The 15,044-nt window shown below is 48.6% G+C and overlaps 7 protein-coding genes across 7 annotated transcripts; 4 read left to right on the top strand and 3 right to left on the bottom strand.

Moving 5' to 3' along the window:
- Positions 1-978: 978 nt before the first annotated feature.
- Positions 979-1,689, top strand: BDZ83DRAFT_758156 (uncharacterized protein; the record flags this gene model as incomplete). The annotated part of the gene is made up of 1 exon (XM_060514992.1): positions 979-1,689. One exon carries the CDS (start codon positions 979-981, stop codon positions 1,687-1,689), a length of 711 nt encoding a protein of 236 aa, XP_060358124.1.
- A 1,238-nt stretch (positions 1,690-2,927) lies between these two features.
- On the top strand, positions 2,928-4,222 carry BDZ83DRAFT_174827 (uncharacterized protein). Its single transcript, XM_060501483.1, has one exon. The coding sequence runs from the start codon at positions 3,108-3,110 to the stop codon at positions 4,035-4,037; it is 930 nt and encodes a 309-aa protein (XP_060358123.1). The 5' UTR covers positions 2,928-3,107; the 3' UTR covers positions 4,038-4,222.
- Positions 4,223-4,840: 618 nt separating this feature from the next.
- BDZ83DRAFT_657671 (uncharacterized protein) lies at positions 4,841-6,176 on the bottom strand (the record flags this gene model as incomplete). Its single annotated transcript, XM_060510980.1, has 3 exons — positions 4,841-5,242; positions 5,438-5,800; positions 5,874-6,176. 3 exons carry the CDS (start codon positions 6,174-6,176, stop codon positions 4,841-4,843), a joined length of 1,068 nt encoding a protein of 355 aa, XP_060358122.1.
- A 1,710-nt stretch (positions 6,177-7,886) lies between these two features.
- Positions 7,887-9,296, top strand: BDZ83DRAFT_769066 (uncharacterized protein). Its single transcript, XM_060515323.1, has 4 exons — positions 7,887-8,005; positions 8,070-8,600; positions 8,678-9,013; positions 9,073-9,296. Exons 1-4 carry the CDS (start codon positions 7,964-7,966, stop codon positions 9,160-9,162), a joined length of 999 nt encoding a protein of 332 aa, XP_060358121.1. The 5' UTR covers positions 7,887-7,963; the 3' UTR covers positions 9,163-9,296.
- Positions 9,297-9,848: 552 nt separating this feature from the next.
- BDZ83DRAFT_657669 (isoflavone reductase) lies at positions 9,849-10,945 on the bottom strand (the record flags this gene model as incomplete). The annotated part of the gene is made up of 4 exons (XM_060510979.1): positions 9,849-10,301; positions 10,381-10,503; positions 10,571-10,855; positions 10,916-10,945. 4 exons carry the CDS (start codon positions 10,943-10,945, stop codon positions 9,849-9,851), a joined length of 891 nt encoding a protein of 296 aa, XP_060358120.1.
- A 976-nt stretch (positions 10,946-11,921) lies between these two features.
- BDZ83DRAFT_657668 (chaperonin 10-like protein) lies at positions 11,922-13,004 on the top strand (the record flags this gene model as incomplete). Its single annotated transcript, XM_060510978.1, has 1 exon — positions 11,922-13,004. The coding sequence occupies one exon, from the start codon at positions 11,922-11,924 to the stop codon at positions 13,002-13,004; it is 1,083 nt and encodes a 360-aa protein (XP_060358119.1).
- Positions 13,005-13,074: 70 nt separating this feature from the next.
- On the bottom strand, positions 13,075-14,542 carry BDZ83DRAFT_642692 (uncharacterized protein). Its single transcript, XM_060509632.1, has 2 exons — positions 13,825-14,542; positions 13,075-13,759 (listed from the first exon to the last, which is right to left on the bottom strand). The coding sequence occupies exons 1-2, from the start codon at positions 14,303-14,305 to the stop codon at positions 13,272-13,274; spliced, it is 969 nt and encodes a 322-aa protein (XP_060358118.1). The 5' UTR covers positions 14,306-14,542; the 3' UTR covers positions 13,075-13,271.
- Positions 14,543-15,044: the final 502 nt, after the last annotated feature.

Raw genomic sequence — 15,044 nt, 5'->3', positions numbered from 1 at the left:
GTCCGACAGCCGCACGAGAGTCCATGACTCGTCGCCGAAGCAGAGTCCAATCAGAGCTTTGTTTCTATACTACATACGGGGACTTGGGGGCGCGTTAGGGGCACATTGGGGGCACACATTGTACAGTTTGGTGGTCCGGATTCCTCATACAAATTAGACTTATGCTTAATTCGCTACGCAACCATGAAGAAGGAACAGACTCTAAGAATCAGCAGAATATTGTACGAGAGTCACGAGACCAACCAGCTTCCCCGGCCAATCAGGGCATTGGGCAAAGAGGAAGGACACTTATTCCGCCTGGGTTCTCAGATCCACAAACCGTCGACTGATGCCAAGGAGCAAAGATCCATCACGGCCGTCCCGATTCGGTAACTGACCCTTAGGGACGTGAAATTGCCAGACATGGGGAACACTCGGCCGCTGTCCGGATTAGTACCCTCTCCACGTCTCTTTTCGACCATGGCGGAGATGCGGCTATGACCCGTGAGCCATTACTGGTTGAGTAAAAGGGCCCATTGAGATCCTTCAGCCTCAAAAGTGGACAGCGACGACCAGGGGAGACTACTTGGACAAAGGGTCTCGAAGTTCTCGGTTCTCGATTCTCGGAATAGACTGCTTTTGGATATTGTCGATGCAGGCTGGTTGAGTGAGGCACTGGCGGCTATGGCAAGATCCCTAGGCTTTCTGAATCATTGCCAGAAATAGGACTCTGGTCAATACGCAGAAGGTAGACGAGAGGATGTGAGGCTCGATATAAGGAATGAGGACGAAGGATAAAATGGTCACAGGTCGCTCTCATCATCAGCTTGTTCTGGGAATACTCAGTCTTCATCCAGTCTCGACTCTCTCTCTCTCTCTCTCTCTCTCTCTTTCTTGTACCCGCAGCGGCCTTGACTCTCTTTTACGTCCTGGAAACCAAGAAACCAGAATCGCAATTCAACTTTCCTCAAAGCTTGACCGTCATTACCTTTGAACACAATGATCTCTCCCGCTCTACTCGCAGTATTTGGTCTGGCAGCTACCGTCATTGCCGCGCCTCCCCGCCCTCGCATGCTAACTGCCGACGATATCATTCTCCTCGGCCACGATGGCACCTCCAAAATCATGAAAGCCACAGACTACGATGCTCTCGAGGCTGCCACCCCGATACCCGCACAAATCACATCATACAATGTCACAAGTACACCTGGCCTCACCCGTCGCGGCTGCCAGCAGAGCACCGAGATCCAAGTCACGTCAGATGAAGAGTTCCTCAACTGGGACATTGCCATCTCCCCCGTGGCTTCCTCCTTGGAAGGTAGCTCCGCCGGCATCAGTATCTCCAACGGGGTCGAAATCAGTAACTCGCTCGCTATCGGTTCTGAGATCACCATCGGGGGCTCAGACATTATCAGCGTGTCTTTGGGCATGAATCTGGACATGTCCTGGTCTACTTCCCAGGAAAACTCCCTCGAATTTGATATCCCGGCGAACATGTACGGTGTCATCGTCAGCCAGCCTTTTGTGCGTCGCATCCAGGGTAACTTGTTGACGGGGTGCACGGACAATCCGACAAAGACGACTTTCATGGCGGACACGTACGAGAGCCAGGGCTACGGCCAGCTGTCTTGGGTGAAGGGTGTCATTCGGCTCTGCACGAGCAAAACTTATCCTATTCCCTACTGTATTGGCGAGGGCCAACACAAGTGAGTGGAGTCACGTGTCTGGGTGGTGTTAATCACTTTTTGTTTTCAAAATTTGGAAAGGGTTCTGATGCGTTATTTTGGGCGCAATATGTTGCACATTTGATAGAGTACTTGAGGAGCTTAGCATAAAAACATGAGCATGGAGCTTTAGATGCGCAGCTCAATGGTCGAACGCTGGCAGTTTAGGCCAGACTAAATGTTTCTCGTTACAAGTAACCTCTGCAAAAGTCCTTGTGAACATGCCGAGATAAGTCAGCACTGAACGTTTTCAAGTTTCCGAGATGCGGGAAATAGAGCACTTATAGTCTGTGTTTCTTGACTGATCACTGGAAATCACCAAGTCCCAGGTAAGGTACTATCAGTGTGTAAGGTTGGGTCAACACGACGTGATGTAGGCAAATTCATCATAGACATCGCTACCTAGAACGGAATAATTCTTCAGCTTTCACCGCACCAAATAATCAGCTCATACTCTACACTTGGCTTAATTTGACTATAGGTGGCCAGGAATGGCACAGACTGTTTCCTCGCAGTATCAGTCAGTACGTTAAGAGACCGCAGGGGTTGGAACTCAAACGTATTCAATTTTGTCATACGAACGGCTGGCTGTTGGTGGTGAATAACTTACCCCAAACAATTGAACATAAGTTTCAAGTGAGATGCTCTTACTCTTTGAAACCAGGATTATATTTTCTCACGCCCACGTCACAGTTTAGAATCACGTCAGGAATTGCGCGCTTCAGAATTATTGTAACCAGACCTTACTCTTTGATGACTTATGGTGGCTCTACGCGAATTCCGCGTTACGCATCGACACCTTGGAGGAAACAAAACGCCGCGGCGCGAAGCAAACGAACTTTGAATCTTTAGCAAGCCGTAGTATGGAAAAAGTTAAGCACTTCTATTCTCTAGTGACTCTTAGATCGAATAGGACCATGGAACGAAATTGTGGTCAGTAACTGGTAGAGAGATTGATAAGATGAACACTTGTTGTAACCAGACTTGGTCAAGCATGATGACTCCAATGTAACGCAACCCACACAGTAAATCACGCACTTGACCGAAAAGGGACTACTGTCAACCAGAAATTCTGCCCGTCCGGATTGAACTATCTCCTGCTAGTTGAGGAAGAACTTATGTCCTCGCGGACGCAGCGGGCAACTAGTCGGTATCCTTCTAACAATATAAACACTCCAACCTCCTCATTTACAAGTTTATTATGCACGAAATACAACATAGAGATGGCGTTATGTCAGGTAGAATTAAAAACCGGGCATACCGCAATTCTGGTGTAACATTTACATTTAGGGCTGCGGTGTATTAAACCGACGCCACTTGGTTCTGTCGGCGATTGGGGAACTTGGCTCATGCACCCAAGAATCCTTCAGCAATTCTTCAGCAACAAGCGAACAAATCCACACCATGCGCGTGGTCGTCTTCGGCGCAACAGGCGGACAGGGCATCGCCCAAATCTCAGCCCTCAAGGCTGCAAATCACGATCCGATCGCTGTGAGCCGGCAACCCCGCACTACCTCGCCGCCCGTTGAGACCCGTATCGCAGAGCTCACCGACCGGTCCGCCGTCCGTGCTGCTCTGTCCGGCGCAGAAGCCGTGTTATTGAACTTGCCTTCCTTTCAGCCAGCTGATTTTCTTTATGCTGCCGCAAAGACCATTGGCGCAGAGGCCGCTGCGCAGTCGTCGACTCTGAAGATCATTGTGTTCAACACGAGCTTTCCTGTCCCCGAGAAGAATGTCGGCATTGAAGCTCAGGAGCATCGCCGGGAGACACGCCGGATTTTGCGGGACGAGGTCAAAGGCAGTGGCGTAGCATTCGTATCGATTCAACCCGGCGTTTTCCTTGATAACCTACTGGAAGGCTGGGCTTTGCCGCGCCTTCGGGACGAGGGGCGCATAGTCTACTGCCACAAACCCGACCTCGAGGTGTCGTGGATTTCTCTTGATAATCTGGCGCTCCTAATGGTCGCAGCCTTGGCACGAGACCCGGCGGAGCTCGACGGAAGGAACATAATCGTCGGTGGGCCGGAGACGGTGAAACTCTCTCAACTTGCCGAGAAGTTGGGCCGTGCGTGGGGCCGAAAGGTTGGGTTTGAGAATCAGACGGTGGACCAATTCTCTGAGGAGATGGCTGCGGCATTGAAGTCTCAGATGCAATCCGGTAAAGAGTTGGAAGTCGTCGTGGACGAGACGAGAAGGGCTTACACGTGGTACAATGATGCCGAGGAGAAGCCCTTCAAGGTGAATATGGCGCCCGTGTTGGAGGAGCTGAAGGTTAGCTTGACGGGGATTGAGGACTGGGGGAGACTCAAGGGCTGCCCCATACAGATCAAATAAAACCCACGATGTGCTCACTGTCGGAACAATGAAGAAGAAAAATAGTGTTTCGCGAAGCCAGCGTGGCGTCAAGTTCTTTCAAAGTATCCGAAATAGCTCGTCCTCTTGGTGCCAGACCTATGGTTGAAATCTTCGAGGAAAAGACATGATTTACACCAACCTCGCCATTCAAGAGAGTAAATCCAGAGCCTGAACTGTTCAAGGCCTCGTTTACTGCTCTTGAGTTGCCCCAATAACGTCTACTCTTTCACTGGCTCAGTACGATCTCGCCGCTGACCTCCCTGTCAACAACGTTAGGCAGCCGAATTTGACAGCACGCGATGCGAACACTCACATCCTGATTATCAAATGTTTAGGGATGTATAGCTTATGCTACCGGTCCGGTACCAGTCATTGAATACTCGATCTTTGGTTAAACGTGTATCTTCACCTCAGCACATTATCCGTCATGCTCATATCGATTTCTCGAACCTCAATCTTTCAGCAATCCATCAAGACTGCCGGAGTAAGCGGCCACGACCCTGCGATTGGTTCAGGCCTTCATCTGGTCAAGCTCAGAACATGGGAGCCGAATGCACCGACCTGCAACGGCAACGCCGAAGCTCACCTTGCTCCTTGATACCTTGGGATTCATGAGTAACTCAAGGGAGATTCATAATTCAATGAGACTATCCGTTGGATTGTGAGCTACTATTTGCGAGCGAGTCTTCGTTTGATTTCCCCTGTTGAGGGTATGGGCCTTGTACACCTAGTCTTGAAACACCTTTTGCCTCTTAAATCAAAGTCCTTCCTCAAACATCAATTTAAATTACTTTGAATCTCTCAAAGGCATCGACAGCACTCTCTATTTGAGCCTCCATGTCCACACCGTTGATGTACATCCCACCTTCCCTCATCTTGGCCTTCATCTCATCCAAGACAATTTCGTGAGGATCGCGGCTATAAAGTCGCCCGTAACTTCGCGTAATCTCTACAATCTTTTGACTCCTGGGAATTCGCACTTGGTCATAGGCTTTGAAAACGGCTTCAACCTCGTCCAGGGATGTCAAGCGCAAGAATATACCGGTGAGCACCGAGCAATCCTCAATTGCTTGTGCAGCGCCGTTGCCAGAGTGAGGAAGCGTCCCGTGGGCGGCATCATCGACCATGGCTACCCTTCCTCTATAGTAGGAGGGCGCGTGGTCATGGTCTTGAAGAGTCCAGTCCTATGTGTGCCCTTTCTCTAAAAGCTAGAATGTGGCTGTTTAGATGACCATGATGTTATGAGGAATAAATAGAAACTATGAAACTTACAGATATCAAGGCATCTACCCCGGGAAGTAGACCGTGCCTTCCCAGAGTTAAGGGTCGAATGGAGCCCCGCGTTCCGGGTATTTGGTATCCCTTTGATAGCAGCCCACGCTGAACGTCTGGCCAAGGTCAAGCGGGATTGCGTTGATGAACCCGTAAGGTGTACAGTACGTAATGACTGTGTTGACCGACTCTACAGGGACGACCATTTTGGCTTCAGACATGGGGACGGTGGTGTGGAACTGGCGCCATTGGTCGTGATTGACTGAAGCTGCGCTTAGATGATCAGGCCCAAGAATAAACTTTCTCGTCGGGCTGTTGACACCTTCTGCACCGAAAACAATATCAAACACATCTTGAGTGCCATATTCGAATGCAACGATGATTTTCCGTGCAAAAGGGTCTTCCTCCATTTTAGCGACTCGCTTGCTGAAGTGAACGCGCTGATGCGGAACCACGTCTTCTTCAAGTACCTAGTCCTTGTATGAAGTGCGCGCGGTGAACGGTCCGCCTGCCCTTGGCCCTTCCCAACCCAGCAAAGATAACTCCAGCGTATTCACCACTGGCTAATTTGAACTGTATTGCCATTTCCGTGTCCTCGTCACCAGCCATGAAGTGTGATTCCTTGAAATAAGCCCGCTTGATCTTGGGCGAGATCAAATCCATGGCTCTGATGGCGTTTCCATGTGGTGCAAGACCGGACCAGCGGACTCGGATGTCTGAATATCTCTCAAACAGCTGAACGTCCAAGAGTGGCTTTTGGAGAAGACCAACAGCTAGGCAGCAGCCGGCGATACCGGCGCCCAAGATGCCTACGCGAATGCGACTTGCCTCAAAGTTCTCTCCCATTATGGTTGAGTATCAGGTTGTGTTCTGGAAGTCTTGTGTCGGTTGAGACCTGAGCCAGTCAAGTGCGGGGTTGGCGAGCTTTGATCTAAGATTCTCTGGAAGTAGAAAGAGGGGTCAGGGGCCATGCCGAGAACATCCACTTGGCTGTTTGCTTGACCGCGGACCAGACGAATACAGACCTATGCTGTTGGTTGGTGAATGCAACGCATCATGCCATTTTGCTCCACATACCCCCTGTCTCTGAGATATCATTCCATGGAGATCGTTGACAAAGTGGTCAGGGCCTTCAAATCATGATTCGATCCAATTAGCGGGACTGGGAGACTTTGAGGTGAAAACTACCGTAGCTCGTTGAGATGGCTTTGGCCTATTGACAGTGACATTTTCAACTTTTGTGGCTCAATCATAGTTTTCTGTAGCCTACTAAAGGCTCATTGAGGCGCGTGCGCTGGATGATCGAAAGGGTTCAAAAGTTGAGATTTTCACTGTTGATTCTGTTAAACCTGATCTGACTTGTCTTGAACGGTATGATGGGTTCCGCTGTTTCAAACATGTCTGTATACAGGGGGGAGATTGAGAATCAGCAGTCATGACAGCGGCTACTTCATTCTGATTGAATCCAAGTACGTTAGACCTCTTACCGAAATATCAATATATAACCTTCTAATTCCTTCGATAGCTAAGTGGTTGTTGGAAGTCGATGCAGTTCCTTGTGCCATGTCAACCTCTTCCCGAGTCCTCGAGAAATGACATGCCAAGTCCTAATTTCTCTGAGGCAGGGATAAATATCTCTCAGAACGCTTCAAAACTTTTTCAATTGGGAGAGTGTGATGCTAGTATTATCAATGATGAGCATTAGGCATGAACATGAATTACTTGGAACTGGCAGCCATAAACAGGGATTGAACATACATCAATGTCTCCCACCAATCGACCGACCAAAGATTAATCTGATCAATAATTTCATAATTCCTTTCGTCTTTGTCATGTTGGACATTCTGTTTCAGAGATACTCACAGATAGCTCAAACAAGATTGAAAAACTATCGTCCTTTGGCCTCATATCTGACATGTCTGATATGATCATTGCGTCTTTGGTGTTGACGGCGTGATGCGGTTTGGATCGCGGAGTTTGCAAGGTAATTTGAAGGCGGCGAGGGACTGAGAGAATCAGATCAGGGTTGCACGTGGTCATTTTTTATCAATAACAGACACCAATACGTATATGATACGCCGCTATGTGGTTGTCGGGCAAGTCAAGGTTCCAGACGAAATAAACCTCAGTCTGAATATCTGCGATTTGATCACTTGGAAATGCTTTGGCCGAAACCTGAGACTTTGGTTCAACCGTAGATGATACGCGTACACGTATTCAGCTAAGGTATGGGATCGACGGTGAAGTTTAGAATGCGAAGTAGGGCCCTAGCGTCCGCACTCCGGTGGAGATTACCAATCTTTAATTCTCGGTGACGTTTCGTCGGGGCATCTCCAGTACCCGACTATCTGACAAATCCGCGAATTAGAATGTCACTCGAACTCGGCTCGATTCAGCGCCGATGGAACGAGAAAGCGGTTTAGTTGAGTCGCGGGATCTAGTGTTCATCCGATCGAAGCAATGCAACCAGTTCAGTGGGTACCGGCCTTTTGAGGGGTCGTAAAGGAGACTCGGGAAAATTTATTGAAGCTGAAGATGACGATTTTGCGCCGTCTCATTTAAGACCAAAATTTTCCGATCCAGCATTCCAAGTAACAAGTATCAACACCACCGAAGTTTCAAAATTTAAAAAGATGTCAAAGTTAATAGTGGTGTGTGGCGTGACCGGCAACCAGGTGGGCAACTTGAGATGTTCTTCTGTTTCTACGAGTGAATTCTGACCATACTACGAGTACAAAGGGGCGCTCTGTCGCAGAGACATACCTCAAAGAAGCTGGATGGAGGGTTCGTGGAATCACTCGGGATGCAACCAAACCAGCTAGCTTGGCGCTGGCTGCCAAAGGCGTCGAAATCGTTGAAGGCGACTTGGACAATGCAGAGTCTCTGAAAGCTGCTCTTCAAGGCGCCAATGTTGTCTTCGGAAACACCGTGTTTCCCTTTATGTTGGCACTGACCTCGAATCCGCAATTGGAACCCGGACAGTCTATCCTTGAGTGGGCTTACGAACTTGAGGTTCAGCAAGGAAAAAACTTGGTAGAGGCCGTTGCCAAGCTGGACTCGCTTCAACTTTTCATCTGGTCAACCCTCTCAGCGACCCGAAAATGGTCTGGTGGAAAATTCCAGAATGTCTACCACTTCGATTCCAAGGCTGCTGTGGTTGATCACGTGCGAATCTATTATCCTGATTTGTACAAAAATACGTCCATGCTGCAATTAGGTCTCTTCATGACGAATTGGAAGTTTGGTCCCGTTAACATTCCATGGGTGAAGGTGCGTGCATTTTGGATCCTCACGCGCGTGCTCTTCAAATTAGGTTTTTTAGCTGACCAGCAATTATCCGGCTCCAGCGGCGAGATGGCACGATGGTCCTCCGTATGCCAGGAGAACTCAAATATCCAATTCCACATGTTCTCGTTCAGGAAACAGGAGAATACGTCAAGGCACTGGTTCAGGCTTCCCCCGGCATGCATTTGCTGGCTTACTCTGAGTTTTTGACTTGGCCAGACTATGTGAGCCTGTGGAGTAAGACGACTGGAGTTCCGGCAGTATTTGAATCCATTACCATGGATGATATGGAAAAGCTGGCACCGGGAGGCTTTGGTCTCGAAATTGGGGAGATGCACGCATACTCCATGGAATTCGGGTACTGGGGAAATGATCCGTCGATTATATACCCGGAGCAAGTAGGTGCACTATGGTCAAGATTTCGAACGAGACGAAGCTAACAGCCATCCCTATTCAGCTTGGCCTCAAGGGAGAGCTGACCACGATTGCGAATTACATCAAGGGGGAAGACTGGTCTGAATTGCTAGGCCGGCCTGCAATGGATTGACGTATTATAGCTACAGGGCTTGTTTTGCTCGTGAACTAGAATTGCATGTTGCTCTAGACATTTTTAGATGAGGTTATTCTTATTGTATAGTTGCACTAGGTCTCCAATGACGTTAGGTTTGCCGACTGTGGGATGAAGAAAGGCTCGAGCCCGCTGTAGTAACTGGAGGTATATTATCTCAATTGGCAGAAGATGGGATATTCATGACTATTGAAGCGCTGTGAATGTAAGTTATAAAAGGGGGGCATCGTTGAAGTTGTGATGTAAGCCGGCATCGGTATGATCGATGAACCGATTGTCGCCTGCCTCCAGTTTGGCAGCCCGCTTCAGTCGAGCATAATTCCTTAGGGGTTTCCTTTCTGGACCAATTCCGAAGTGGACTTAGGATCGAATGTAAAGCATGACAAGAGAATTTTGCATCTAATGTTGATGAATTTGTAGGGTAAATAAGGTTATAGATTCCAGTTCTCGTCTTCCATTGGGTAGATCTGTATTGACCAAGCAAAGCCATCTCTTTCCAGGTCACCCAAGATGGACCGCGATCAAGAGATACAAATTTGAGGATTGAGATTCATTGCTTGAAATAAGAGTAGACAACTGCAAGGTAAATAGGCACTGTGTTATTCAATAATAAACTCGAGAGCGACTCGGGTTACGATGCAACTGCAACCCTTTTCGGATCAACATCACAGACCAAGTACTGACTTGACAGTCTCATCGATGCTCTCAGTCTTCAAACCTAGGTGATCGTTCCAAATTCCCCCCTTGACGTGCGTATGGTCTTCAAGTCCGCCTTCCCCGAGCACCAACGCCATGATCACGGCCGCGCCGCCTTCCATGATCTCCCCTTTTCCAAGTTTGGAAAATCCGTCTTCCCTGATCGCTTTTGAGCTGACTTCAACTATTTTCCATTTATCACCAGTTATTTTTTCAAGAGAGGCTAGGACCTCGAGTTGAGTAGTTGTGAATGACTCGGTGAAGACAAGCTGATTCTTGGTCTCGTCGGAATGCTTGAGGACTGCAACGATAGCCCGCCCAATCTGTGCCGTGTTACTTGCTGTGAATCGAGTCTTGCCGCCATCTACCAGAGTGGCAGTCTTGGTAGCAAGATTGAAGCCTGTCATCCCGAGCTTCAATCCCTACAGCGATTCAAGAATATCAGCATCTAGACACCCTGGCGAGTCGCTGAAATCAATGAATACAACTAGGGGGCCTTACCCAATCAAAGAAAGGCCCAGTAATGATAGCGGTCCAACTGAGAACATCCTCCTTGCTTGCGAGCCAGTCAAGGTGAGCCTTTTTTGGCTGGAAAAACGGGACGGCTGCAATAACCTCATCAGACTGTAGTTAATGTTAGTTAGAGAATGTGCATTTGGTGCTGCACCGTCTGCACAGAGGAACCCCATACCGTAGAGTCGGATCCATATTCGCTGGGAATAAATCTTCTCACGCCTGCCTTTATGGCAGCCTCAACGATTTTCTGCTGCTCTCCAAGAGCCACAATCGGGAGCATGCTGACAACTGCATCTTGGCCTGCAAGGATCTTGATCAGGGAATCCTCACTGTAGTCGGTTCTGACCACTTTGGCACCCGGGGGAAAGATCGCGGAAGATCCCTCGCGGCTTAGAATGGTCAAGTCTAGGTCAGATTTGAGCAACTCAGGCAGAACGGCCGCGCCGACATTGCCACTGGCCTGCACCCATATCAATCATCAGTAAACTTGGCAACGAGCAACATTGTTGTAGGAACTTACACCAACGAGAGTGACTTTCTTCAGAGACATAGCGTGAGGTTCAAGTTTGTTCAGGATGCATTAAAGATGATGTGCCGATGAAAAAGTCAATGAGGATGGTTCTACTATACGGAGGTTTATGGAAGGGACTTGAGGCCAAGATATTTATCATTTTCAGCCGTACTGAAGATGAACACCTCGACTCATACACAGGCCTTGAGTGAGCTTCGATACAAGTGGCAAGGAATGAAAACCCATGTAGGGTACGCCTTCAAACACGACTAGCCTTACTGGAGTCCTCTATGGTGATCTGAAAATGGCCTTTACTTACAAATCCATCATCCTGCCTACCGTGTTCTTCCAGTAATCCCCCAGGGGCCGACAATAGCCTGTAGAGTTATGAGACTTCATGATGACCGCAAACAGGAATGCTTGCAATTGCCTACAGTCGGCTCATCTAGTGTCCGCTAGTATGCCATAAACGAATTATGCTGGGTGCAGTTGACAGGCCAACCACCTGGCCGGGATGATTAGTAAACAACCAGTCTCCGAATATTTGTCTCGTCTTGAATCGGCTACTTCGTTTTTCCAGAGCCTCCTTTCTGGGAAAGCGACCGCCCCGGCGGAACAGATTACAATTTACAAATATTAGAGTATGGAAATGGCATAAGCCGCTGGATTCAGTCATCTAATGGACGGAATCCAATTCGTCCGAGGGAATTCCACGCGCCAAACTTGATGTCGCGAAGAAAGTCAAAGAACGTAGGCGGACTTTACAAATCGCTCTTTCTTTTTCCAAAGCCTGCCCGCACGTGTTGCTCATCTTCTCGAGTATTTCGAACTCCGTGGATCTTGGGTTTTCATCCATCTATCAAGTTATCTTTGCCTCCTTTCCTAGTGTTCCTATCCCCCACGCCTCAACCTCACGCGCTTCTGAACAACCAAACATTCCTATTAAGACATTCAAAATTGAAAAAAGGCTCAACACCTATCCCGTCTTTCTACCGGATCTGTTCGACTCTTCAAAATGAAGGCTTTGGTGTCAAATCGTAGCACCCCCGCACGAATCTTTAACTTTACCTCGGGAAAGTCCATCTTCAAGGGAGCCCATGTAATCGACGTACCAAAGCCTGTCATCACCGGCCAAGAGATACTGGTCAAGGTGCACTCTGTGGCTCTCAACCCAAGTGACTACAAGCACATTGACGTCATCTCACCCAAGAACTGCATCGTCGGCTGCGACTACGCAGGAGAGGTGATTGAAGTTGGCAAGTCCGCGGTAGAGTCGTGGAAGGTGGGAGACCGTGTAGCGGGTGTTGTCCATGGCGGCTTGCACCACGACAGGGGCGCGTTCGCAGAATACCTCAAGGCCGAAGCAGACCTGGCGTGGAAGATTCCTCAAGGTATCTCGGATGAGGCTGCAGCAACCTACGGTGTCTCAGCCGTCACTGCCGTCTTGGCGATGAACGTGCATCTTGGACTTCCGTGGCCTGATGAGCTAAAGCAAAATCCCGAAGCATCTACGCCGCGACGGACCGTTTTCATCTACGCAGGCTCCACAAGCGTCGGCCTCTTTGCCATCCAGCTCGCCAAGTTAGCGGGCTGCACCGTGGTGACAACTGCGTCTCCACATTCTAATGATCTCGTCAAGAGCTATGGAGCCGACCACGTTTTCAACTACAGATCGGAGAATTGGGTACAGGAAGTCGTGTCGGCCTTCCCAGACATCAGCCTGGCTCTGGACTGTATCTCAGAAAAGGGCACTGGTCCTCTGACGGCCAAAGTACTGCAAGCCAAGGGTGGCAAGGTTGTCACGCTGCTTGATCAAGGAGAGTCAAAAGTTCCAGGTGTCAAGTATGACATGATCATGCTTTATACGGTCTTTGGCAAAGAGTTTTCCTGGCTGCCGCCAATCGGACCCAAGTTCCCGGTCGATTTAGAACATCGTCAGGCTCTCGCGCAGTTCTACGCAATACTTCCACGGCTCACTGAGGTTCTAAGACCTCCCCCCATCAAAGAGATGAGTGGTGGTATTGATATCTTGCTGGAGGAATTAGACCAGTTGCGTAAGGGAAAGGTATCGGGAAAGAAGTTGGTCGTCAGGTTTTAGTGGAATCATAAATTAATCGGTCCGAGTGGCAATTTTATCTGGTGCCGTGAGTGTGACTTACTGATGCATGCCAGGGTACAGTGATGGAACTAGGTACATAGGGGTGTATTGACCGGCATTCTATTCTGCCCCCTTAGTAGATACGTTATATTCACATTAGCCCCGGCTCCTTCTTGATATCCTAAGCTCCGAAGACTCTCGCTATTCATGTCAATCATAACCCAACTGATACAAGTTCTCGCAGAAATCTCGGCACCTCATGTTCGATTAGTTTCCAGTACTAAGACGTGAAACGACCATGGGGAGTAGTAATCGATCAACATCGAAGTCTTCCCCAGTTGATTTCCCTCGCTTTCTTAAAGCTGGAGCCACAACAAGGCGGACTGGTTGATCTCGTCTCCCCGACTCATCTTCCCCTTCCCATTCCATTTGCTCGGGATCAAAGATCATCGGTGTCTCGTAAGTGATCCAATCCACACGTGCAACTTGGCTACAGACTTCCTTATCAAGAGCTAGAGCCTCATGCAGAATCCTCTCAATCTCTGAACCTAGCTCATCATTCTCAACGATGATGAGAGAAGCAACTGCATCCACTATACCGGATGCTATATCTCGTACCGTGTTCTCAATGAACCGCCTGACTGCGGATTCTTTCTTCGCATCGATGGTGTGCAGTATCAAACCTGTCGTCTCTGTACTCCACAGTTGGAAACTCCGACAGGACTCGACGTCGAAACTGGTAATTGGACATCTGGCTTGATTACAATTCATTTCAGTAAAATATTTCAACGTGAAAATGGCACGAAGTCTATCTTCCTACCTTGTCTCATATGGTCATTCAAGACTTGAATGGCCCCAGATAGCTCGGATCCTATCCAAAGGTATCGACCGAATATCTCTGCGGTGAAAATTTCCCACAGATACGCTTGCATAACGCTCGAGCGTCTATTTCCAGACTTTAGTAGGGCGTTACGTACTGTTGTATCATGGACAACCCGGCCGAAGTACTGTAAGAATTTGGATCCCGTGAGTTCGTGGGCTGAACCCCGAGGTCCCATCTTGCCCTCAAAATATCGAATCGCAAGGTCTCGAACATTGTATCGTAGTCTGGTGGCCAGTTCCACTAGGTGGCGATCTGTCACTTCATACAATTCTCTCTTTTGTGACATCTTGAGCCTGTTTAGCTCCTTAGCTGTCTGCTTCCAGCGTTTACGCACATCGGCAAGATCGGCATCTTTCTGCTGCAGCTCGACTTTTAAAGACTCTAGTTTGACCTCCTTCCCATTCAATTCATCCTCCATTCTTTTGTATTCGCGTGTTTTGGGAGTTGGCCTCTGATCCCATGTGTGGCCCAAGCTATGTAGATCGACTTCGGTCGAGGATTCCGATTGCCGAATAGAATTGGTATCAATTGGAGACTACAAAAGTTCAATTTCAAGGTTAGCAAAAACCATCAACTCCATAGTTGTTAGTTTCTTCTGTTAATTGCAATATAGAACAATACATAGTATTTACAGATCTTGATGATTTTCCACACCTCCATGTCAACGAAGGACTCCCGGCTGCCTCTGTATCGAAGGAATCTTGGTACTGAAAGTTGTCATGGCGGGGAAGCTCGCTCCTTGAAGTCGATCGTTCACCATCGCGTGGCCATGTCCGGCGAGTTAGCGGTTGGCCAGATGAGTTGTAAATATTTGAATTCTTCTCTGCCATGGTGAAAAGCTGGGACATAGATGCGAATGGTCCCGTTGACTTGGATATGGACTTGGCAGTGTTGAGAAACAAGAACATTGGATATGATCTCGCCTTTATAGCTTTCAAGGGCCATAGGTGTCGGTGTAATTTCGCCGTAGATAATGGCAGCTCATGGGTGATGAAGGAGCTTCAGCCCGGCGCGAGTTCGGATAAGCTGGCTCTCATTGAACCGACGGCGGGGTATCATCATTCTGCGGGGGTAAAGCAAACCGAGATAGCCCTGTAATATTATTGGGTATACCTATCGATTAGCTTGGTGAGCCTGGCCTGCTGGTGTGAACATGC

The sequence above is a fragment of the Colletotrichum acutatum genome (genome assembly GCF_030867785.1).
Source record: "Colletotrichum acutatum strain CBS 112980 chromosome Unknown BDZ83scaffold_205, whole genome shotgun sequence".
Lineage (NCBI taxonomy): Eukaryota > Fungi > Ascomycota > Sordariomycetes > Glomerellales > Glomerellaceae > Colletotrichum > Colletotrichum acutatum.
The sequence above is the reverse complement of the archived record's forward strand: the minus strand, read 5'-3'. Positions and strand labels throughout refer to the sequence as shown.

Bases quoted from the DNA above. Each gene is read 5' to 3' on its own strand.
- BDZ83DRAFT_642692 (XM_060509632.1), bottom strand. From the start codon at position 14,305: ATGGAGGATGAATTGAATGGGAAGGAGGTCAAACTAGAGTCTTTAAAA. The intron at 13,760-13,824 runs GTAGGAAGATAG...ATTGTAATCAAG, and splicing joins GAATGACCATATGAGACAAG to CCAGATGTCCAATTACCAGT.
- BDZ83DRAFT_769066 (XM_060515323.1), top strand. From the start codon at position 7,964: ATGTCAAAGTTAATAGTGGTGTGTGGCGTGACCGGCAACCAG. The intron at 8,006-8,069 runs GTGGGCAACTTG...ACGAGTACAAAG, and splicing joins GTGGCGTGACCGGCAACCAG to GGGCGCTCTGTCGCAGAGAC. The intron at 9,014-9,072 runs GTAGGTGCACTA...ATCCCTATTCAG, and splicing joins CGATTATATACCCGGAGCAA to CTTGGCCTCAAGGGAGAGCT.
- BDZ83DRAFT_174827 (XM_060501483.1), top strand. From the start codon at position 3,108: ATGCGCGTGGTCGTCTTCGGCGCAACAGGCGGACAGGGCATCGCCCAA.